The following is a 23991-nucleotide window of genomic DNA, read 5'->3' as shown; positions in this document are numbered from 1 at the left end:
AAAAAAAAAAAAAATAGAATCACATTTTAGTGAGAGAGGAAAAATGGTGGCAGAAGAACACTGGATAGCATATTAAAGTCAGAGCCATTTAGATAAAGTCCTAAAGGAAGAAAAGAGCATGAGATGACTCCCTGGAAGTTGTGAGACTGGAATTGAGTTTTGAAGAACCAATGAAAGAAAGTGGAAAAGGACATTTCAGTAGGGAGGAACTGAGCAGAAAAAGCATGATGGGGAATGAAAAGACTAAGCCGAAGTGGTAAGAGCAGAAGGTACAGCTATAAAGTAAGGCCTGCCTCAGGGGCCTTGAGTGCAGACCTAGGGCTCTTCTCCCTCCCTACACCTTATATTCCAGTTCCACTTGTGAGGATTCTTCACCTCTTTGCCTCTGTTTTGGTGACATGTTCTCCTTTGGGTTTTAGGAGTGTAAGCGGCCCCCAGAAGCCTTTGGCTTTGAGCAGGCTACCCGGGAATACACTCTGCAGAGCTTTGGCGAGATGGCCGACTCCTTTAAAGCTGACTACTTCAACATGCCCGTGCATGTAGGTGATGGAGGGCTGAGGTAGTGTTGGGCTAGGATCATAGGTGTTGGTGCCAGATGGTCTCAGCTCACCTGGGTCAATGGGTCCAGGATGTGATGGGCCATGGTCAACTGCTACCTTACTTCCCCTAGATGGTGCCCACAGAACTGGTGGAGAAGGAGTTCTGGAGGCTGGTAAATAGCATTGAGGAAGATGTGACTGTTGAGTATGGAGCTGACATCCATTCCAAAGAATTTGGCAGCGGTTTCCCTGTCAGTGACAGTAAACGGCACCTAACCCCTGAAGAGGAGGTGAGTGGATGATCATGGTTACATGTCAGCTGTGTGAACTTAGGCAAATCATTTAATATCTGAAAAACTCAATATCTCTGTAAGATGAAGATAATTATGCTAGTCTTTTGTAGCCGTGAGATTTAGATGAGATGAAAGAAAACAGTCTGGTACCTGGCATGTACAAACATGAGATGGGTTCTTTCACCTCTGCGAGCCCATTTCCTTATCTCTAAAATGGGGATAATATCTACCTTGCAAATTTGTTATAAAAATTAAATGAGAAGGTATATGAGATCCTGGCTCATCCATAAGAAGTGTTCAGGGGGTGGGGTTTGTATGCACAGGAGAAAATGAGGGCTTAGTTGTGCTTCCAAGAAAGGGTACATTTTGATCCAGAGCAGGATTTTTTTTAACTTGCAGGTATTTTGGTAGATGGATATATCTGTAAATTTTGCAGAAATTGAAGTGAATAGAATTGAAATTTTGTATGTCTGCTTTTTGGTGGAGAGGTAGGGAGAAAACCTATATGTTTCTTAAGATGTTTCAAAAAAGTCTCTGACCTCAAAATTAAGGTTCCCTAGGCTAAAGAAAATGACTTAAGATCTCAGTTCCTTAGCATAACCCTCATGCCCTTTTTACAAATACCTGACCTGGCAGGAGTATGCTACCAGTGGTTGGAACCTAAATGTGATGCCGGTGTTGGAACAGTCTGTACTGTGCCACATCAATGCAGATATCTCTGGCATGAAGGTGCCCTGGCTCTACGTGGGCATGGTCTTCTCAGCCTTTTGCTGGCATATTGAGGATCACTGGAGTTACTCCATTAACTACCTCCACTGGTGAGTGGGGCCCTGGGGAGCCAGGGAATCAAGTCAGTGTGGGCTCCCTGCATGACCAAGGTGTGATTGTGTGTGTCCCTTTTCCATTTGTGCAGGGGTGAGCCGAAGACCTGGTATGGGGTGCCCTCACTTGCAGCAGAACATTTGGAAGAGGTGATGAAGAAGCTGACACCTGAACTATTTGATAGCCAGCCTGACCTCCTGCACCAACTTGTCACCCTCATGAATCCCAACACCCTCATGTCCCATGGCGTGCCAGTGAGTACCCAGGCAACAGGGACAAGCAGCAGGAATGATTTAGTGATGTCCTTTGTGGTGGTGGTTGTCATCTAGATTCTGCCCCTGCCCTTTCTTCGTTGCTGTTCTTAATTGGGCTACAGGTTTGACTACTCTAGTAGAGACCCAAAATAATAGTGATTAGATGTACCATATGATGGTATACCCTCTGGGCCATGTGATAGAGGGTAACACCTAAGGGGTGGCTTATTATCACATCTACATTCCAGCCAGTGGAAGAGGGAAATGGGAAAGGGCAGGGCTAGACAAATCTTTCAAGGGCACACATCATTTCCATTCATCTTCTGTTAGTAAAAACTTGGTCATAATGACCACATCTAGCTGCAGGGAAAACTGGGAAATGTAATTCTTATTTTGGATGGTCAAGTACCACTTATAAACGGGAGGTCATGTTGTTATGACAGAAGACAAGAATGAATATCAGGGTATAACTAGCAGCCTCTGCCATACTTTGTATACTCTTACCCTTCTCAGAGCAATGGATAGGTCTTTTTATTTAACAGGTCAAAAGTTGAACCCAGAGTTCTGGGCTATCCTCTGTGTACTTCTCTCTTACCCTTTAAAACATTTTGCTGGGTATACAACGTGGCTTACCTGTGAGAGACTTTATATTCCTGGGAATTTCTAGCATTGATTAGCATCAGCCAGTTTTCTGGTGTGGATCTTAAAACAGCCTGATCACTAGTCCTGTAAGAACAGGAATTAGTAGATCCTGTATCTCTGCTTTAAGTGTTATCTGGGGCTGCTACTCTTCCCTACTCCCTTCCACACTCTTTGGCCTTGGACACATTACCACTTACTCTAATGCATGAGATAGTCAATAAATATTGAATTAATGTCTCCTTCAAATATTCCTAGATATCTGTACAGTAGGGCTTTGGACTAAGTCAGTGGTTCTCACCTGCGTTTCTTTTTACCTTCACCTTGTTTTGGTATACTATATGTCCCATGAGTAATATTTTTTTATTATAAAATTTAATGATATTTAACCAAGGACTTGGGATATCTAGGGAACTGGACAGAAGGAGGTGTCCTATAACAGTTTAGGCAGTCTTCCTCCACTCAGGGAGTTATCCTTTTCTCTCTCTACCTCACCCCATTTAAGGATTACCGGACTCGATGATCAAGGGCTTGAGTTCTGCTTCATAAGTAGACATGGGGTCTGACTTTCCTCAGACTTCTGTCTTCCTGACCCATAGCACAGCATCAGTCCTTGTCTATAATGCCATGGAAAACTGTAAAAGAGGATTCTCTTGGCCAGGCGCAGTGGCTCACACCTGTAATCTGAGCACTTTGGGAGGCTGAGGCAGGCAGATCCCTTGAGGTCAGGAGTTTGAAACCAGCCTGGCCAACATGGTGAAACCCCGGTCTCTACTAAAAGTACAAAAGTTAGCCGGGTATGGTGGTGCACGCCTGTAATCCCAGCTACTCAGGAGCTGGAGGCAGGAGAATCGCTTTAACCCGGGAGGCAGAGGTTGTAGTGAGCTGAGATTGCACCACTGCACTCCAGCCTGGGCAACATAGTGAGACTCTGTCTTTAAAAACAAAAAAAAAGAGCTGGGCACAATGGCTTATGCCTGTAATCCCAGCACTTTGGGAGGCTGAGGCGGCCGGATCACCTGAGGTCGGGAGTTCGAGACCAGCCTGGCCAACATGGCGAAACCCTGTCTCTAATAAAAATACAAAATTAGCCGGGCGTGGTGGCGCATGCCTGTAGTCCCAGCTACTGGGGAGGCTGAGGCAGGAGAATCGCTTGAACCCAGGGGGCGGAGATTACAGTGAGCCAAGATCATGCCATTGCATTCCAGCCTGGGCAACAGGTGCGAGACTCCATCCCAAAAAAAAAAAAAAAGGATTCTCTGAAGGATTTGGGTAGCTAAGAGGCATATATATGTGTGTGTGTGTGTGTGTGTGTGTATATATATATATATATGCAGAAGGTCATGGAGCTGTTTAATCCTTACCTCTTTTTAAAAAACTTTATCACAGACTCTGAAATATGTGCTTTTTGCTTACACCTCCACAGCATTTCTCCTGCTCGTGGCTCACCGTCTTCTCTGGCCAGCTACTACTTTGCCACCCAGCCCTCTGTCTGCCCTGCCCTTCCTATAGGTAGTTCCCAGCATCTCCAGGCCCTTTGGACTTGGCAGTATCCCCTTAATCGAAGCATCTGTGATGTTTATGTTCTTATGCTGGCAGGCTGCAGTTTAGCCAGCTGGAGCTCCCCCAGAGGTATCTTTAGCTCCCTGCCCCCACCGCCCTGCCTTCCCATTTGGTGGGAGAAGGCCATTTCTTTTTATAGATATGTAATGTAAGTATTATTTTCTTTTTCTTTTTTTTTTTTTTTGAGACGGAGTCTCACTCTGTCACCCAGGCTTCAGGCTGGAGTGCAGTGGCACGATCTCGGCTCATGATCTCAGCTTACTGCAACCTCCTCCTCCCGGGTTCAAGTGATTACCCTGCTTCAGCCTCCTGAGTAGCTGGGATTACAGGTGCCTGCTACCACGCACAGCTAATTTTTGTATTTTTAGTAGAGATGGGGTTTCACCATGTTGGCCAGGATGGTCTCGAACTCCTGACCTCAGGTGATCCACCCACCTTGGCCTCCCCAAAGTGCTGGGATTACAGACGTGAGCCACCGTGCCCGGCCTATTTTCATTATAAAATAAACATGCCCTCTTCCCAGAAAATGGAAAACAGAAAGTTTGCCCCTATTCTCTCCACCCTAAACATCTAAACATTGTTAGTTTCCATCTGTTACTTTTTATGTAAAATTCGACATAGCAATAATCAGTGTATGGTTTTTATAATCAATTTAGTAAGTTTATTGGTGTAGAACTGCACTGTCCAATTTGGTAGCCGCTGGCTACATGTGGCTACTGAGCACTTGAGATGTGGCTAGTCCTCACTGAAATGTGCCAAAAGTATAAAATGCATGTTAGCTTTCAAGACTTAGTACGAAACAAAGAATGCCAAGTATCTCACTTAATACTTTTGTGTACCAATTATACCTAGAAATAATAATATTGTGGATATATTAAGTTAAATAAAATATGTTTAACTTAATTTTACCTGTTTCTTTTTACCTTTTTAATGTGGCTACTAAAAAACTTTTTTTTTTCTTTTTTTTTTGGAGAAGGAGTCTCACTCTTGTCACCCAGGCTGGAGTGCAAGTGACGTGATCTCGGCTGACTGCAACCTCCGCCTCCCAGGTTCAAGCGATTCTCCTGTCTCAGTCTCCCAAGTAGCTGGAACTACAGGCATGAGCCACTGTGCCTGGCTAATTTTTGTGTATTTTTAGTAGAGATGGGGTTTCACCATGTTGGCTAGGCTGGTCTCGAACTCCTGACCTCAGTTGATCCTCCCGCCTCGACCTCCCAAAGTGCTGGGATTACAGGCGTGAGCTACTGCGCCAGTTTTTTTTGTTTTGTTTTGTGAAGGAATCTCACTCTGTTGCCCGGGTTGGAGTGCAGTGGTGCGCTCTTGGCTCACTGCAACCTCCATCTCCTGAGTTCAAGCGATTCTCCTGCCTCAGCCTCTTGAGTAGCTGAGATTACAGGCGTGCGCCACCACATCCGGCTAATTTTTGTATTTTTAGTAGAGACAGGGTTGTACCTTGTTGGCCAGGCTGATCTTGAACTCCCGATTTCAAGTGATCTGCCTGTCTTGGTCTCCCAGACTGCTGAGATTATAAGTGTGAGACACCGTGCCCAGCAAAAGAATTTAAAAGTACCTATGTACCGAGCATATTTCTCTTGGACAGCACTGGTCTAGAATGATTTTCGCTTTGTTACTATATGAATTATAACCATTTTTAAAAGTTTTATTGCAGTATGATTTGCTACATACCGTAAAATTCACCCATTTTAAGTACACAATCCAGTAAATTTATGGAGTTGTGCTACCATTTCTACAATCCAGTTGTAGAACATTTCCACCACCCCAAAAAGATCCCTTATACCCATTTACAGTCACTCCCCTTTCCAGCTCCTAGTCCCAGTCAACCATTCATCTGTTTTCTGTCTATAGATTTGTCTTTTCTGGACAGTTCATAAAAATGGAATAGTATGTGGTCATTTGTTTCTTCTCTCACTTAGCATGTTTTTGGGGTTCATCCACATTGCAGCATGTGTCAGAACTTTATTCCTTTGATGGCCCAGTAATATTCACCAGTTGATGAACTTTTTGAGTTGTTTTTACTTTTTGGCTATTCGCAGTTGTCATTTTTAACAGCTGCAGAATGTGAGGAGAACTTTTCTAAATAACCACATAGGAAATAGTAAAGTGACATTGCCAGAATCAGGGTGCAGGGTGAGACAGAGTTATGAGCATCAAGTTCTACTCCTGGCTCTGCTACCTGAGGCTTATCTGAGACTTAGTTTTCATGTCTATAAAATTAAGGCTGGCATAGTAAGACCCCTTCTAATTAATTAATAATAAATAAAATTAAGCCTGGTACTAGATCATTCAGTAAATGTTGCTAGAGCTCATTCTTTGTGCAAGGCCTCTCTGGTCAACACTTTGAAGGCAAAGAAGCCAGTGCCTGCATTTGTGTATGCATAGCTGAGTGCTGGACAGAGGAGTAAATAAGTGGAATAAAACATTAAAGGCACTAAAAAAGAGCAACAAACTAGGTCATTTAGGAAGCAGGGGTTATCAGGAAAAGTTTTGCAGGAGCAGTGATCCCTGAAAGAAGAGTAAGAGTTTACCTGTCAGAACTGTGACTTAATCATGTGGGCATGGGGATTCCAGTGAGGGACTCTCAGCTGAGGCATTACGTGGTCAGATTTGCATTTTTTGGAAGATAGTTCTGGCAGTTAGTAATTGAGGCCAAATGTAATAATACAGGTAAGAAAGAAATGCTGATGTTACCTCTAAGTAGAGGTAGATTTGAGAAGAAAATATGATGGAGGTGCAAGCTTGATGCATGGTCCAAATAAATGTGGAGATATGTTTATGAATGGGAAGATTTAATATTGTTAAGATGTTAATTCTCCCCAAATTAATTTAGACTCCTGGCAGAGGAATCATTGGGTTGAAGGGTTCTTGATATACATTAACAAATTTGTTTTCCAGAGAGTAGAATGTATTGATTCCCTTACCAGCACTGTACCTACTTCACTGTGTCTTCAACAAAATTGAATGTTTACCTTAAAAAGCTTTGTGAGGCTTCTCAGTAAAGATGACAGATTAAGCATACACATGGCTACTTCCATTCTGTACTGAGACTCCACAAAAATTACATAAAGGGATTTTTTAAGGTGAAAAAAATTACAGAGATGGAGAATATGAGAGAGGAGACAACGATAAAATTCTTGAAACTGGAAAACAGATAGATGAGAAAACTGAAACATAAACCAATACTGAGGACATCTTGAGAACCAACCCAATTCATACCTCAGAATCCCCCAAAGATTTGTTATCGGTGGCACCAGGCATTCTAGGGGTAAAGATGGATGGGGTGAAAGTAAGGATTGGTTCATGTCTATATAAGAAGCTGTGAGAGCCGGGTGCAGTGGCTCACGCCTGTAATCCTAGCACTTTGGGAGGCCGAGGCGGGTGGATCACAAGGTCAGGAGATGGAGACCATCCTGGCTAACACAGTGAAACCCCGTCTTTACTAAAATTACAAAAAAATTAGCCGGGCGTGGTGACGCACGCCTGTAGTCCCAGCTACTCAGGAGGCTGAGGCAGGAGAATGGCGTGAACCCGGGAGGCAGAGCTTGCAATGAGCCGAGATCACCCCACTGCATTCCAGCCTGGGCAACAGAGTGAGACTGCGTATCAAAAAAAAAAAAAAAATAAAGGCTATGAGATCTCCCATGCTGGGCAGCTAGAAATGTCTAGTCACTCTAGTAAAAGACTGAAGATTTATTTCTGAAGAGGTTAAAACAGAGTCTCTGGATTAAGTCTCCTAGGTACAATTGAGGGTGGAGTTATAGGGAATGTAATTAGGATTTATCATACTGGATGTTGAGGTTCCCAGCCATCATTCTCCTCTTGGCTGTTAGAATACTGGCTGCCAGGCCTTTTTTCCTACAGGCAAAAAAAAAAAAAGAGGGTTTTCTCTGGGGAATCTGACTGGCCTGCGAGGAAAGACCTGGAGTTTCCCAAACTAAATGACTTAGCTAGATCACCCTACAGTGAAGCTTACAGTTGACAAGCTTCATCTGTGTACTCAGAGCTTCCATTCAGCTTTTTAATCTCTTCCTCTTAAATATAAGCAGGCAGCCACAGAAAACAACTGAGAGGCTGGCACGATGGCTCACGCCTGTAATCCCAGCAATTTGGGAGGCCATGGCGGGTGGATCTCCTGAGGTCTGGAGTTTGAGACCAGCCTGGCCAACATGACAAAACCCCGTCTCTACTAAAAATACGGCGTGGTGGTGTATGCCTGTAATCCCAGCTACTTGGAAGGCTGAGGCAGGAGAATCACTTGAACCCGGGGGGCGGAGGTTGCAGTGAGCCGAAATCGCGCCACTGCACTACAGCCTGGGTGACAGAGTGAGACTCTGTGTCAAAAACAAAAACAACAACAACTGAGGAAACCCTAAAAAATAAACCCCCAAAAAACAGAAGCAACTTGGAGATACAGAGGCTAGGCAGGGAGAAATAAACTTCAAAAGAAAAGCATATACTGTAAACATGAATGAAGACCAGAATACTGTTTAAAAAATAGCATATGCAAACAAAATTATGATAGCAAAAATGAACAATGTAAAAAGTGTATGTTTTCCACTTTTGAAAGATAGTTGAGGAAATCTTAAAAAAAATAGAGTAAAAAGATGGAAAAGGGTAGAAAAAAATAGGGAATTTTTCTAGGATGTTCAGTATTCAAATAGGAGTTATAAAAAGAAAATAGATGAAAACTGAGAGGATGAAATCATTAATGAAATCATTCAAGAAAATTTCCCTGAACTGGAGAATCGATTTTCCAGAGTCAATGGGCCTACCCAGTACATGAGTGAAAAGAAATTCATACCAAGATGTATCTTGTAAATTTCCATGTCAAACACTGAGACCAGAAGAATCCTGTAAGCTCAAGAGAGAGAAACAGGTTTCAAATGCTTATCAAAGCATTAGAAATCAGAATGGCTTCAAACTTTTCAACAGTAGCACTAGAAGATCAGAGCAGTGTGCCTTTAAAATTATTTTCTGAGTCAACAACTATGGGAGTTTAAAAAAAAGGATTTTCATCTTAGAATTCTATATACAGTCAAGTGTGAGAGTAAGAATAGAGACTTTTTTTAAAAAAAGAAAAGTAGGTTCTTCACACCATTTCTTAGGAAACTGTTGGAGGATGTTCTTAAGCATAGCAAAGGAATAAACCAAGAACGAGAAAGACATGGGATCTAGGAAATAGGAGATCTGTCACAAGAGAGTGATGATCCAGGGAGGACAGCTGGTCCAGATTGGGACAGATCAGAAGGTTGCATGAGAGACTGTTACAGAAAGGTGAAAATTGATAGGAAAAGAGATTTGAATATTGGTCAGAAAGTTAGGGATATATGCATAAAAAACTAAGCAAATTGAGAAACAGGAGGCTATTTTTAACAGTCTAGAAGCATGTTATTTAAGGTAGTTATCAACACCAAAATAATCAGAAGAGGTGGAAGTGATTGGGTCTGGGGAAGGGAGAATATCAAGGCTGGCAGATTTTATAACAGATCTTTATAAAGCCATTTGACTCTTGAAACTGCATATATAACTGATGAAAGTAAATAACTAAAAAAGCTTGTCCAGCCTAATTAAAAGTGATATTTATAATTTTTGCAAAAATTACTAAAGGAAGTTGGAATATTTTGACATACATTTTTAAATCTCAAATCTCCCTGTCATCTCAACACACATCAAAACCTTGAGAGCAGAGACCAGTGGTCCTTCCTTTTAGAGTTGGAGAGTCTGGGATTCTGTTGTCAGACTGTGTTCCCTGAGGCTTTTGTCTCCTTAATGACCTTGCACTTAAGTCAGGTCTGCATACAGGAAAATCTCTGTCTCAACAGCCATGGCCTTTCTTGTTCCTCAGGTTGTCCGCACAAACCAGTGTGCAGGAGAATTTGTTATCACTTTCCCCCGTGCTTACCACAGTGGCTTCAACCAAGGCTACAACTTTGCCGAGGCCGTCAACTTTTGCACTGCCGACTGGGTGAGTAGAATGTGGTGGGATTGGGGGGAGAAGCAGGAGAGTTGTGGAGAAGCTGGGGCATCATAGCCACCAGACTTGGCCACACTCAATCTTGAACCTGCCCACAGTTGCCTGCTGGGCGCCAGTGCATTGAACACTACCGCCGGCTCCGGAGATACTGCGTCTTCTCCCATGAGGAGCTTATCTGCAAGATGGCTGCCTGCCCAGAGAAGCTAGACCTGAACCTGGCGGCAGCTGTGCATAAGGAGATGTTCATCATGGTGCAAGAAGAGCGGCGTCTACGAAAGGCCCTGCTGGAGAAGGTGGGGAGAGTACCCCAGATCAAGCACCCTATTCTGGTGGAAGTTCAGGGAGGCAGAGGCAGCAGCACCAAGAAGATGTAGCCTCTACTCTTGGAGTGTAGTGAAAAGAACTAGACTCATCTTGATTGAAAACCACATACCATTCTCTGCTATACCCTTTACTAGCAACCTTGCTTAAGTCGATTTACTTCATTGTCAGTTTTCCCATCTGAAAAATGGGATTATGATAATACTTATCTTTTTGGATAGTTGATTGGATTAAAGATAATGTTTGCTTAGTGACTGACCCATGACAGGTACTGGTATAGCAGCTATTTATCATTATTTAAATGACCCAGCAAAATAGACTGGCATATGAAACCTCACTGCTGATTATCTAGGTGACTGTATCAAGTTACTTGATCTTTCATATCTCACTTTCCCACTCTAAAATGGGAATAAATATCTAACTTGCAAGATGTAAAGTTAGAGTAAGGTGATTTATGTGAAAACCATCTCTCTAACATTGCCTTTGCTGCTATTATTGATAATGTTAATACATGAAGAAACTGAAATATGGAATGTTTCTCAGGAATTGCTATTTTATTACATGCAGATGTTTCAGTAACTCAAGCTAGGGCAATAATATTATCAAGTAGAAGGTGGTCCTGCTTTAATTGATTTCTTGTAAGCTTGTGTCAGTTGTGTGTGTAGCTGAGTGAAAGCTGCTACAGAGCTCTAAAGTCCACTTGTGTAGTTTCAGCCATCATCTTCAAATTTCACACTTGCCCAGTTAGGGAATTGACTTTGTGAGAGTCTTTCATAAGATTACAAAGGAGTGCTGGTTCTGTGGGATCCCTTGCTGCCTATTTAGGGTAATACTTTCTTATTTTAAAGCTCATTTATAGCTTTCCTGTGAGTGTGGGCTATAGGGAGAGCTATAGCTACAGTAGTGTTGGAAGTCTGGGGCCTGTCAGTCGTGATGTTAGTTGTTGAGTCCCTGGGCTTTTCCAGACATCATTTTCTCACTCTGTTCAGTACTGTTATTAAATGATGGCCATGTGGCTGTGCCAAGCTGTGGGAAGGAGCCAAAGCAAGGTGGGGAGAATAGACTTTCTCATCTTGACATTCAGAATTCTTCACACTTGGCCCTTACCTCAGAGAAGCATTCTGGACACCATAGTCTTGGAATCCTGTAAGAGACTGTATGTGTATTTAAGTATGTTTCTGGGAAGAGGACTCATAGTTTACATCCAATTCTCAAGAGTCCATAGTCAAAAAAAAACCCTAGAGACTTCATCCTTAGAATATTCTCTGACTTTAGAGTCAAAATTAACTCAGTTTGGCAAGTTACTGACCCTAAGACTTAGTTTCTGCCTTAGCAAAATGAGATAGATCTGTGGAATATATATTCTTATCTGAAAATTAGAGCTAATAACAGTAAGTATTTGATGAACACCGAATCTAATTGCCAATATACTTGTCTGATTCCATAGCTGCTTTGTTTTTGTTAATCCTCATAACAACCCAACAAGGATGATACTGTTTATCTCCGTCTTACTAGATAATGAAACAGACCCAGAGACGTTAAATGATTTACTCATGATCACATAGCATATAAGTGGCAGAGTGGGATTTGGGTTCATAACTTATGCAGAGGTTAGGTGTTAAAGTTGGTGTGTAAGGCAAAAACTGTTAGAGTCAACATTTCCCATTAAAATCCCTAAAACTGCCCATTAGATATACGCACTGGGTTGTCTCTCAGTTACTCCAACATAGCCAGCTTTTTCTTTATTTTTGAAATGGAGTGCTTTTTCTTTATCTGAGCAACAGATGAAGTCATTGGATTAGGTTTGGAAGCCATATTGTTGGGAGAAAATTATTATATCTCTTTAAACCCTGAACACAAGCACGTGCAGTTGAATTTCTCTAAGTTATATATGTGCACAAGTATCTCCTGCCTACTAAGTGGCCAGCGTGATGCCTGGAACACAGTGGGCGCTGAGTAACTGGAAGCCGATATTGTTCCCCAGTACACATAACTAGCCAGGCCTGTCCCTTGGCCACTTCCACACATTGCCACCTCTCTGGTATCTTGGTCCACCACTTTCCTCACTTCTCACCCACAAGGCCCTTTCTGCTGATCTGGATCTTACCTGATTTTTCTTCCTCTATAAAATTATCCGACTCGGCTCACACTGATCTTGCCCTGGTTTATCTGATTCCCCCAGCTTTGAGAGTCTCGACTTTACAAAGGGCAGGTATGCTCCCTGGGGTTTGGCCTCTTAAACCCTATGACCCTCAGCATAGATTTGAGTCTAAAGTAGGGGTCGGTGGTGGCTAAGATGGAGAATTCTGCTGCCTGGTTCTGGTTATATATAACGCATGGGTTAAATGCCCTTAGGGCATCACAGAGGCTGAGCGAGAGGCTTTTGAGCTGCTCCCAGATGATGAGCGCCAGTGTATCAAGTGCAAGACTACGTGTTTCCTGTCAGCCCTGGCCTGCTACGACTGCCCAGACGGCCTTGTCTGCCTTTCCCACATCAATGATCTCTGCAAGTGCTCCAGTAGCCGGCAGTACCTGCGGTGAGCATGGGCCTTTCTGGAGGAAGTGGGGCAAGAAGGAGGATGCAGAGCTGGGCCAGACATGCTCTTGCCTGCCCTCTTCCTCCAGGTATCGGTATACCTTGGATGAGCTTCCTGCCATGCTGCATAAGCTGAAGGTTCGGGCTGAGTCCTTTGACACCTGGGCCAACAAAGTGCGAGTGGCCCTGGAGGTGGAGGATGGGCGGAAGCGCAGTGAGTGATGGGGGGATGGAGGGACTCCACAGGCAAGTTCTATTCCCTTTCTTCTGTACTCTGACCCCCTTCCTCTGCCTTTATTCAATACTGCCTACTCCTTGCTGCCCTCATTCTTCTTCCAGGCCTTGAAGAACTGAGGGCACTAGAGTCTGAAGCCCGTGAGCGGAGGTTTCCTAATAGTGAGCTGCTGCAGCAACTAAAGAACTGCCTGAGTGAGGCAGAGGCTTGCGTGTCCCGAGCCCTGGGACTGGTCAGCGGCCAGGAAGCTGGGTATGACAGCATGAGGAGTTGGGGCACACATAAGGTGCTGAGGATCCAGCACCTAGGAAAAGTGCTACAAGGGGTAGACTGTGAATACCATTTGGCGAATGGACATCATCAGGAAGCTGCCAGGCACAAGAGTGTGAGATGGCTTGGAAGGTGTTGGGGAGGGCAAGGAGACCAGGCCACCTAGAAAGGAGAGGAGAGCCTCCGTGATAAGAAAGCTAGAAGTGTTTATTTTTTATCAGTACCTGGAAGTGGCCTGAGAGAGAGGCTGAGGGGTTTTGTGGGAGGCTTACGGGTAAGAACAGGACACAGATGTATAAACCTGATCCCTGCTACACAGCTTTAGAGTTCACAGTAGAGGATGGATTGCAAAGTGTAGCTCTTGTTACAACCCATTAGTTTCTAATTCTTTCCCCTCATAATATGAACATGCTCTACGATTTAAAACCTTCCCTCTAACCTGGGCAGTTGGGGCAAATTTGAAATATGCAAGATCAATGTGGACAGGTATGGTGAAGAAAGGTGTTGGGTCTTAGCGTAGACATGGAGGGAGGGCACTGGGTTTGGACCTGAAACCTCACATGTGATACTCCATAGCCCCCACAGGGTGGCGGGTCTGCAGATGACCCTGGCTGAGCTCCGGGCCTTTCTGGACCAGATGAACAACCTGCCTTGTGCCATGCACCAGATTGGGGATGTCAAGGTGAGGATGCTTGGAGTGCTGGTGAGGGATCAAGGGGACTGGGGGACCTGAGCAGCAGGCTACGCTTGGCTCCTTTCAAAAGCTTGAAGTGTTCAGGCGAGACTGGACGCACATGTGAGAAAAGAACAGGTGGAGGGGTGAGGCAAGGGTCTAGTGACTGCCTGTTAGAAATGGGCCTTGAAGGTCAGGTGGCAAGGGTATGAGTACAGGATACAGAGTCCAGGTAAGGTTTCCTGGAGGAGGGACAGAGGAGGAGGAGGTAACAGAGGTGCTTGTTGGGCTTGGAAAGTGGAGGGGAATTCATGAAAGTGGAGGAGGAGTGAGATGGAGAGGGCAACAGACCCCACGGTGGTGAGCACGAGGGTTTATGTGAGGACTAAGCATAGCAATTTTTAGGGCAGGGAGGTTTCTTGGTGCCCTGAGAACAGAGCCCTCTGAAAAGTTAAATAAAGCATAGTTTAATAATTATTAGCTAATTAAGAATCTCTAAGGGTGGGGCCCAGGAATCTGCATTCTTAACAAATTCCCCAGGGCATTCTAATGAGCAGTCAGTGTTAGGAACCCCCACTGTCTTAGGGCTTGGAGAAGGAGAACCCAGCCCATGTTAGGCTCCTTTGCCCCAAGAGCTTGGAGGGTAAGAAGGTAGGTGGGACAAGGTTCCATCTGGTGGTGGAATTCCTCAGTGGGCCCAGCTGAGGAGTTTGTTCTTCATCCTGTGTCCTGGTAGGGTATTCTGGAACAGGTGGAGGCCTTCCAGGCTGAGGCTCGTGAGGCCCTGGCCTCACTGCCCTCCAGTCCAGGGCTACTGCAGTCCCTGTTGGAGAGGGGGCGGCAGCTGGGGGTGGAGGTGCCTGAGGCCCAGCAGCTCCAGCGGCAGGTGGAACAGGCGCGATGGCTGGATGAGGTGAAACGCACACTGGCCCCCTCAGCCCGAAGGGGCACCTTGGCTGTCATGCGAGGACTGTTGGTCGCGGGTGCCAGTGTAGCCCCTAGCCCTGCTGTGGATAAAGCCCAGGCCGAGCTGCAGGAGCTGCTGACCATTGCTGAACGCTGGGAGGAGAAAGCCCACCTCTGCCTGGAGGCCAGGTAGGTCCAGCTGCTGCTTCTCTTCTTCCCTGCCCTATTCCAAACATCAAAGTTGAATGGAGACCCAGAGGATGATTCCCATGGGTGGCCTTAGGTATCACACTTCTGTGTTACTGTATTGACTCTCCCCTCTTTTGTTCCCTATCTTGTCGTTTTTTGTTTTTAAAAAAACTGTATACTTAAAGGCAGAGAGAGGCTGATGGAGAAGCAGAAGTGCACAGATAGAGATTATCTAGAAGACTAGCACTACAGGCTAATGTGCGCATACCCAGAAGCCCAAGTGACAGGCAGATGGGCAGATGTTGGTAGAAAGACCCCACAAAGGGTAGTTGACAAACTGCAGCAACAGATTACGTAATACAGGTTGTGTATGTAGGCATTGCCAGCAGGCCAGGAGACTGGCAGACAAACAGAGGTGCAAGAGCTATGGCAGAAGGATGAAATTGGGTGCATGCGGTCTTGGGGAAGCAGGGACTGGCAGCTACCCTTAGGCAGAATACAAGCAAGTAAGCCCAAGTGGCAGCAGGAATAACAGACACCCAAGGGGCCCATGCAGATATATCTGGTGGTCAGGCTGGGCTTCTGGTCAGGCAGACCACATCAGACTGAGTGTTCTTTTTTTTCCCTACCTTTAGGCAGAAGCATCCACCAGCCACACTTGAGGCCATAATCCGTGAAGCGGAAAACATCCCTGTTCACCTGCCCAACATCCAGGCTCTCAAGGAGGCTCTCGCTAAGGCCCGGGCCTGGATTGCTGATGTTGATGAGATCCAAGTGAGGACCCTGCCACTCCCACCCCAGGCCTTCAGTCCAGCTGGGAAGAGATGGCATATACAGTGGGATGTGCTGGGTTGCTGGGATGGTTTGGGTTGACTGGAGAGAGGAAGGGGGCATGGCATGTAGTCAGGAGGCAAAATGTGCCTGATGAGCAGGGTGAGAGGAATAGTGTGAGGCTAGCCTGAAGGAAGAGAGGGCACTGGTTAGGATGAGATTGGTGGGCCAGGAAGGCAGGTGGTATGGGACTGAGCAGGGCAGGGGCGTGGAGGAGAGGAGAAGAGGCAAACTACAACAGAAGGCTGATGAGATACTTAGGGCTGAGCCAGTCAGAAGATGCTGGTGTTGTGGGAGAGAGCCAAGTGGGTGTTCCTTAGGATGACAACCTGTTTTTTTTCTCCCTCAAGACAGCCCAGTTCATCTTTCCAGCTCAGGGCCAGGCACAGAGTAAGCATCAGTAGCATTGGCAAGTTGAACTGAGCTGTCTCTCGCCCTTGTCACTAGAATGGTGACCACTACCCGTGCCTGGATGACTTGGAGGGCCTAGTAGCTGTGGGCCGGGACCTACCTGTGGGGCTGGAGGAGCTGAGACAGCTAGAGCTACAGGTACTGACAGCGCACTCCTGGAGGGAGAAGGCCTCCAAGACCTTCCTCAAGAAAAATTCTTGCTACACGCTGCTGGAGGTAAGGCCTGGGACCTTGACCTACAGCGTCTCGTAACGCCTGCCCTAGCTTCTATGAGATGGCTCATGAGATAACATGGGTTTTGTGGGGGCACCAGGGAGGGAAGGAGAGGGCAGGGAATGTAAGGGAAGCCCAGTCATTCCCTCTCTGTGTGCCTGCCTCAGGTTCTCTGCCCGTGTGCAGACGCTGGCTCAGACAGCACCAAGCGCAGCCGGTGGATGGAGAAGGAGCTGGGGTTGTACAAATCTGACACAGAGTTGCTGGGGCTGTCTGCGCAGGACCTCAGGGACCCAGGCTCTGTGGTAAGGAGCTTAGACACAGATGGGGAGAAGGGCTTGGTGATGATAGAGTCTGAGCTGGGTGGTCATGCATAGACTGCTTGTCCACTGAGCCTCAGTTCTCCTGGTTTGGGAGTAGGGGTGTTAAGGGGGGGCGGGGGCAGAGAAGGGAAGGGATAGGCTGCTGACCCACTTTTTTCCTGTCCTGGGTATGGCAGATCGTGGCCTTCAAGGAGGGGGAACAGAAGGAGAAGGAGGGTATCCTGCAGCTGCGTCGCACCAATTCGGCCAAGCCCAGTCCACTGGCATCATCGACCACGGCCTCCTCTACAACCTCTATCTGTGTGTGTGGGCAGGTGCCGGCTGGGGCGGGAGCTCTGCAGTGTGACCTGTGTCAGGACTGGTTCCATGGGCGGTGTGTGTCAGTGCCTCGCCTCCTCAGCTCTCCGAGGCCCAATCCCACCTCATCCCTACTGCTGGCCTGGTGGGAATGGGACACCAAATTCCTGTGTCCACTGTGTATGCGCTCAAGGCGCCCACGCCTGGAGACCATCCTGGCACTGCTGGTAGCCCTGCAGAGACTGCCTGTGCGGCTGCCCGAGGGCGAGGCCCTGCAGTGCCTCACAGAGAGGGCCATCAGCTGGCAAGGCCGCGCCAGGCAGGCTCTGGCCTCTGAAGATGTGACTGCTCTGTTGGGACGGCTGGCGGAGCTCCGCCAACGGCTACAGGCTGAACCCAGACCCGAGGAGCCTCCTAACTACCCTGCAGCCCCTGCTTCTGACCCCCTCAGAGAGGGCAGTGGCAAGGATATGCCTAAGGTGAGCTACTCAGCCCAGCTCTCCTCAGATTCTTGTCTCCTAGCCCCTACCCCAGTTTAGGCTCAGCCCTGCCCCTTGTTCTCCAATTTTCAGTTTTCTTTGGACCAGCTTTCCTACTCCATTCTGCATCTGTCCAGATTCCTAGACTCTGCTTCCTGCTGGCAGCCTGTCTTCCCTCCTCCTCCAGAAGGCGGAGGGTCTCAAGTTTGGGGTTGGCGGAGGAGGAATAGGGCCTGGTTCTTCAGTTCAGTCACCCCTACCTATTCTTGCTCTCCTTCGCAGGTCGAAGGCTTACTGGAGAATGGAGACAGTGCGACCAGTCCTGAGAAGGTAGCCCTGGAGGAGGGCTCAGGTAAGAGAGGTAGGTCTAGGTGTGGTATGGGTAGGCTGTTGACTGCAATTCACCAGAGTGACCCATGTAGTCCTCAGCTCTGTTGTAGTGGTGGGGATAAGACCAAGGGCAGCCTCTTAACACAGCTTGTTTCTGCAACCTCCTAGATCTGGAGCTGCTGTCCTCGCTATTGCCGCAGTTGACTGGCCCTATGTTGGAACTGCCTGAGGCCACCCGGGCCCCCTTGGAGGAGCTCATGATGGAGGGGGACCTGCTCGAGGTGACCCTGGATGAGAACCACAGCATCTGGCAGCTGCTGCAGGCTGGACAGCCCCCAGACTTGGAGAGGATCCGCACACTTCTGGAGGTGAGGAGAGGGGTCATGGGCCGGGCCAGGAGGTCAGACCAAGTAGGGAGCCCAGGCCTGACCACTGGCCCACAACCTGTCTTTCTGCCTATCTGTAATCACAGCTGGAGAAGGCAGAGCGTCACGGGAGTCGGGCTCGGGGCCGGGCCCTGGAGAGGCGGCGGCGGCGGAAGGTGGATCGGGGTGGGGAGGGCGATGACCCAGCCCGAGAGGAGCTAGAGCCAAAGAGGGTACGGAGCTCAGGGCCAGAGGCTGAGGAGGTCCAGGAGGAGGAAGAGCTGGAGGAGGAGACTGGGGGTGAGGGCCCCCCTGCACCCATCCCCACCACTGGCAGCCCCAGCACCCAGGAGAACCAGAATGGCTTGGAACCGGCGGAAGGGACCACTTCAGGCCCCTTGGCCCCTTTCTCCACTCTGACTCCCCGGCTGCATCTGCCCTGCCCACAGCAGCCGCCTCAGCAACAGTTGTGACAGTGGCTGAGCCTAGCACAGACCCTGACAGAGACCCCCCCCCCTCGGCCTCAAGGATCCTCTTTCTGACCATCAAGCCTGCTTCTTAGGGGGTGGGCAGGTAGTGGGGTGGCCATCCCCCCTACCCGCCCACCCCTGAGTCCCTTGACTTTTGTATTCTGACTCCAAGGTATTGTTCAGACCTCAGCTCCTGGGGGCCAGCCCCTGGAGTCTTCCCTCCCTGGTAGCCTCTAACCAGCATTCCCAGACACCTGAGGCAGATAGATGGATGGGCTGGTGGGCAGGGGGGTGGCTGGGGCTGGGCCATCACCATTCCAGAGACAAGGCCAGTGTATATGCAAACTGGGGGACTCTCCTCTCCCTTCTCTCCCCAGTTCTGGTCCTGGCCAGGCCATGCTACACTAACCCCTGCCCCCACTCTCCTCCCCTCTTTTCCTTCCTTCCTACCCCCTTCTCCCTCTCCCTTCCCCTGACTGTTCCACCCAGGAGGAGGAAACTTCACATAGCCGTGCTCACAGTTTTTTATTTTAAAGGAATTTGGCTGGGGAGCTGAACAGGGCTCCCTGTGATCTGAAGAAAGCTTTTGGTGCTTGTCCTCACAACCACCTCAATCCTCCCTCCCTGTCCTCCCCTGTCTCCTTTCCTCCTCCTGGGTTCATGTTGTAATAAAAAAAGATTGTTGGTGTGTAATTAATTTGTTCAAAAGGAAAAAAAAGCAAAACAAGAAACTTGGTTCCAACTGAAGCCTATTTTAATTTTATTTTATTATTTTCCTCTTGTTAGAAATAAAACCCTTAGAAACATTTTTTGGAAACATGTTTCTGAAGTGCATTTCTCTTAGACGGGGAGAACAGTGCTTCTATCACCAGTCAGTGGAGCAGCTGTAGTGCTGGCGGGAGCACTAGGGCTGAAGCCAGGGAGCTCTGGGTTCTGAAATCAAGTTCCACCAGCTTCTTAACCTTGGGCAAGACATTCTGATCCTCCCCTGACTAACCCCAAGCCATTTTCCCTCAAGTCCAAACAGATGGGCTCAGCCCGCTCACCCAGACTCCTACACCACAGCTTCCCCCAGTTGATGCCCTCCAGTTTATCCTCCTCAAGCTCCCAAAGGGATTTTTTTTTCAATGGCTTTATTGAGATATAATTTACATACCATAAAATTCACTTGTTTGAAATGTACAATTCAGTGATTTGGGGGATTTCTAAAGTGTAGATCTGATTATATACTGCTTAAAACCTTCCATGATGCTTTATTGCCCTTAAGATTATACATAGAATCTCGTTCTTTCTAGAATGTTTTCCTGTCTAACCCATATACTGCATAATTCCCTGATTTTTCTCCACAGGTTATGCCCCTGATGAATGGGGACTAAAGCTCAGATATGTGGTCATTTGCAACCCCTGAGTTCACTTTTTAAAGACAGCTTATTGAGATACAATGTACATACCATACAGTTCACCCACTTAAAAGTATACAATTAAATAGCTTTTAGTATATTCAGAGTTGTGCAGCCATCATTGCAAAAAAAAAAAAAATTTAGAACATTTTCATCACTGCAGAAAGAAACTCCATATCCCTTAGGCATCCTTTACCCCTCATCCCATTTGCCTATTTGGGACATTTTACATAAATGGAATCGTATAATATGTGATCCTTTGTGTCTAGCTTCTTTCACTTAACATAGTGGTTTCAAGCCCATTAATGGTCCCATAGTGGTTGGAAAGATCTCCCTTCTGAGTCCCAAAGTCTTTAAGATGAGGGTGCTGGACTAAATCAGGGACCATCAACAGATTGTTTACATGTTTTTGTGGGTGTTTGCATGCATGTGTTTTTCTGACAAGAAGACTAACCAGCTTGTATCAGATTTATAAAGGGATCCTTGACCCTCCAAAGGCTAAGAACCATTCTTTGTGGTCTTGAGTGTTGTGTGTTTGGAGTCTGCCCCATGATATGAGGATACAAAGGAGGAAGCAAGAGCATGGAAGCCCTGCTAAGCCAGTCAGCTTCCCATTATGCCTGCCTCAAGGGCTTTCCCTCCTCTCAAGGGGCTGTGAGGTGGCTGAAGGCTAAAGGCTGGGTCCTGATTGCTAGCCCAGGAGCTTAGCACACTGCTACTCTTATTTTGCTTTCTCATTTGAACGTTCATGGGTTTCATTCCCCCTTCCCAATATTTGCAGTTGATAGGAACCTAGTGGTAAATAAGACAGCCCGCCCTCTTCTGGCAGCTTTGATTGGTGGGAGGGTCTGGCTCAGCCCTGCTTCATCTAGTCTCCCAGTTGGGACCCTAGGCTATATAAGTAAGGAGAGAGAGAGGAGTCCTTGGACAACCCTGTCGGGTCCAGTTTGACCCCAGGTCTCAGTCCGGGGGAAAAGGCTGACCTTTTGGCTGGAATTGATCATGAAAAGCGGGTTGGAGGAGCTGACAGGAGAGGTGAGTGTGAGAGCTGGGATGGGCAGGAAAGGGCTCAGTCTCAGCACTAAACTACCACTCCCAAGGCAGTCAGCCACAGGAAGTGGCCAGACAGGAGAGGAAGAGATGGTGCCTACAACCTGAAGCAACTCCCAGGTTAGAGAACTGCTTGGCCCAGGATGGGGGCCTCCCAGGTACAGGCCCATCCTTCACCAGTTTTCAGACCGCCTTTACCATGTTGGCACATCCCTGTCCCATCCCTCACACCCTGTCTCCCTCACAGCAGACATGCATTCCATGAATTCTGCAGGAGAGGCCCTGGCCATCATCCTGCAAGACCCAGATCAAATCTAACCCCTTCCAGAGAGCTTTCTCTGGTTCCAAATCTGCCCTCTTTCCCAGACACTCCCCTAGAAAGGGAGGGGGACTGGCTCAGGGGACCCCCTCTACCTCAGATAAGGGGCTGGGGAGAATGAGGTCAGGGAAGCAGTGGGTATCTTCTCACCTCAAAGTCATTTTCTATTATAGAGATATCACCTAGCTGCCGAGTCCTCCCAAATGTTGCCACATCCCTCAGGATGGCTCCTGAATCTGCAGGTGACAAGGGGATGGGAAGAGACATCACTTCTATTAAGGACTTTACCGAAACTCTTCCTTCAGGCCCAACTGAACCCTTCTTCCCCTTCTCCTTAGTGCCTCCACCTGTGCCTTACATGGTGTCTGAAACACTCTAAGATTAATAGGTCTGTCTCTCCTCCCACCCCCAAGCTCTGGAGCTTCTGGAGGAAAGGCAAGGCCCAGGCCTCAGTCTGTCTCCACTTCCAGGCCAAGGGCCCACAGTCTAGTTTTAGAAAGAAGGAGGTAGGAGCATCAGTTGGAGCCTCACACTGTGCATATGAACTCTGTTTCCTTTCCGTTGCAGAGTCCAGTGGTACAGGATACTACTACCCCTTGGGAGTGGCGCCCGGGGTCTGAGGTACATGGTCAGTGGGTCCTTGAAGGGGCAGATGCTAACTAACCATGCTTCCCAGAAGACCTGAAATTGTGATGGGAGAAGAGGAGTTAGGAAGCAGAGGAACAGGGTTCTTGCCCCTGGGGCACTCACATGAAAGGGAGGGGAACAGCCCCTTGTGAACCTCCACCTGGGTGCTCAGCTCCATTTGAGATATTTCACAAAGTCCCCAACAGACACAGGAAACAGACCCCTAAGAAAACAGGCCTCACCTAGGCGTATCAGTCTGGCAGAGCTGGGATTTTCACCAAATCTCTGTGACCCTAAGGCTAGACAGAAGGGGTCCAAAGTAATCAGCCTGCCATCAGGAAATAGTTCACAGTGGGATCTCAGTGTTGATCTCTGCTGTTGGTAGGTTGGGAATTCAGCAGTGCTAGGGCCACAGTGGCCTTGGTAGGTTAGAAGTTCATATTCCCAAGGTGCATAACCTCCACGCCTATCTCTATTGGTTATATATTTGCTACATAACAAATTACCTCAAAAACAGTGGCTTAAAACAATTTTATTTCACAGTCCTGTGGTTAGGAATCTGGGCACAACTTAGCTGAGTTTCTATTTCAGGCTTCTCACAGCCAGCAGGGTGTGAGCTGGGGCTACAGTCATCTCAAGGCTTGGCTGGGGAAGGATCTGCTTTCACGCTGACTCATGTGGCTGTTGGCATATTCAGTCTTGCTGGCTGTTGGCTGGGGGTCATTCTCAGGTTCCTTGCCACGTGCACCTTTTCATAGGGTGGCTCACAATATGGCAGCTTGCTTCATCACAGCAATCAAGTAAGATGAGCTAGAGATAGAAGGAGAGTGCCCACATGCCAGACAGAACTCATAGTCTTTATAACCTAATCTCAGATGTGACATCCCATCACTTTTGCAATATTCTATTCGTTAGAAGTAAGTCAGTTACTGCCGGGCGCGGTGGCTCGCGCCTGTAATCCTAGCACTTTGGGAGGCCGAGACGGGCAGATCACCTGAGGTCGGGAGTTCCAGACCAACCTGACCAACATGGAGAAACCCCATCTCTACTAAAAATACAAAATTAGCTGAGTGTCGTCGCGCATGCCTGTAATTCTAGCTACTCAGGAGGCTGAGGCAGGAGAATTGCTTGAACCCCGGAGGCAGAGGTTGCGGTGAGCCGAGATCGTGCCATTGCACTCCAGCCTGGGCAACAAGTGAAAACTCTGTCTGGGAGAGGCGGGGGAACAAGAACAAAAACAAAAAAGTAGGTCAGTTACTATGTCCAGGCCACACTCAATGGGAGGGGATTACACAAAGGTGTGAATACCAGGAGGCGGGGGAGGGGGGGTCATTGGCGGTCATCTTGGAGACTGACTACTATAGTTTTTCCACTGGTCCTGGTGATTCATGTTACTTCCACATGCAAAATACATTCACCACTTCCCAGAGTCTCAAAGTCTCATCCAATCACAGCATTGCCCCAAAATCCAGAACATCTAAATCAGGCCCATATATGAAAGAGGCTCTTTGAGTATGGCTTCTTAACTATTTGTCTCCATCTTTAGATTTGTGAGACAATTTTTTTTTTTTGTAAAAAATTATTTTTTGGTCGGGCACAGTGGCTCACGCCTGTAATCCCAGCACTTTGGGAGGCTGAGGCGGG

General features: G+C 47.3%; 1 protein-coding gene across 7 annotated transcripts in view; it reads left to right on the top strand.

Annotated features, from left to right (window-relative positions):
• KDM5C (lysine (K)-specific demethylase 5C) overlaps positions 1–20601 on the top strand; it is a 34610-nt gene extending 14009 nt beyond the window's left edge. For 2 of the 7 annotated variants that reach the window (XM_011946557.1, XM_011946556.1), the window contains exons 9-26: positions 420–539; positions 671–829; positions 1469–1650; positions 1746–1908; positions 9974–10093; positions 10201–10395; positions 12779–12960; positions 13049–13173; positions 13299–13446; positions 14041–14146; positions 14874–15232; positions 15868–16006; positions 16511–16690; positions 16855–16992; positions 17187–17786; positions 18069–18147; positions 18285–18484; positions 18589–20601. In XM_011946557.1, coding sequence (XP_011801947.1) covers positions 420–539; positions 671–829; positions 1469–1650; positions 1746–1908; positions 9974–10093; positions 10201–10395; positions 12779–12960; positions 13049–13173; positions 13299–13446; positions 14041–14146; positions 14874–15232; positions 15868–16006; positions 16511–16690; positions 16855–16992; positions 17187–17786; positions 18069–18147; positions 18285–18484; positions 18589–18954 — 3561 coding nt within the window. In that variant the 3' untranslated portion in view covers positions 18955–20601. The remainder of the gene's footprint in view (positions 1–419; positions 540–670; positions 830–1468; positions 1651–1745; positions 1909–9973; positions 10094–10200; positions 10396–12778; positions 12961–13048; positions 13174–13298; positions 13447–14040; positions 14147–14873; positions 15233–15867; positions 16007–16510; positions 16691–16854; positions 16993–17186; positions 17787–18068; positions 18148–18284; positions 18485–18588) is intronic. The other 5 variants (XM_011946561.1, XM_011946558.1, XM_011946562.1 and 2 more) reach the window with 3 other exon arrangements.
• The last annotated feature ends 3390 nt before the right edge of the window (positions 20602–23991 follow it).

Source organism: Colobus angolensis, unplaced genomic scaffold, assembly GCF_000951035.1.
Source record: "Colobus angolensis palliatus isolate OR3802 unplaced genomic scaffold, Cang.pa_1.0 Scaffold250, whole genome shotgun sequence".
NCBI lineage: Eukaryota > Metazoa > Chordata > Mammalia > Primates > Cercopithecidae > Colobus > Colobus angolensis.
Note: the sequence above shows the minus strand (reverse complement) of the source record. Positions and strands in the feature narration are given on the sequence as shown.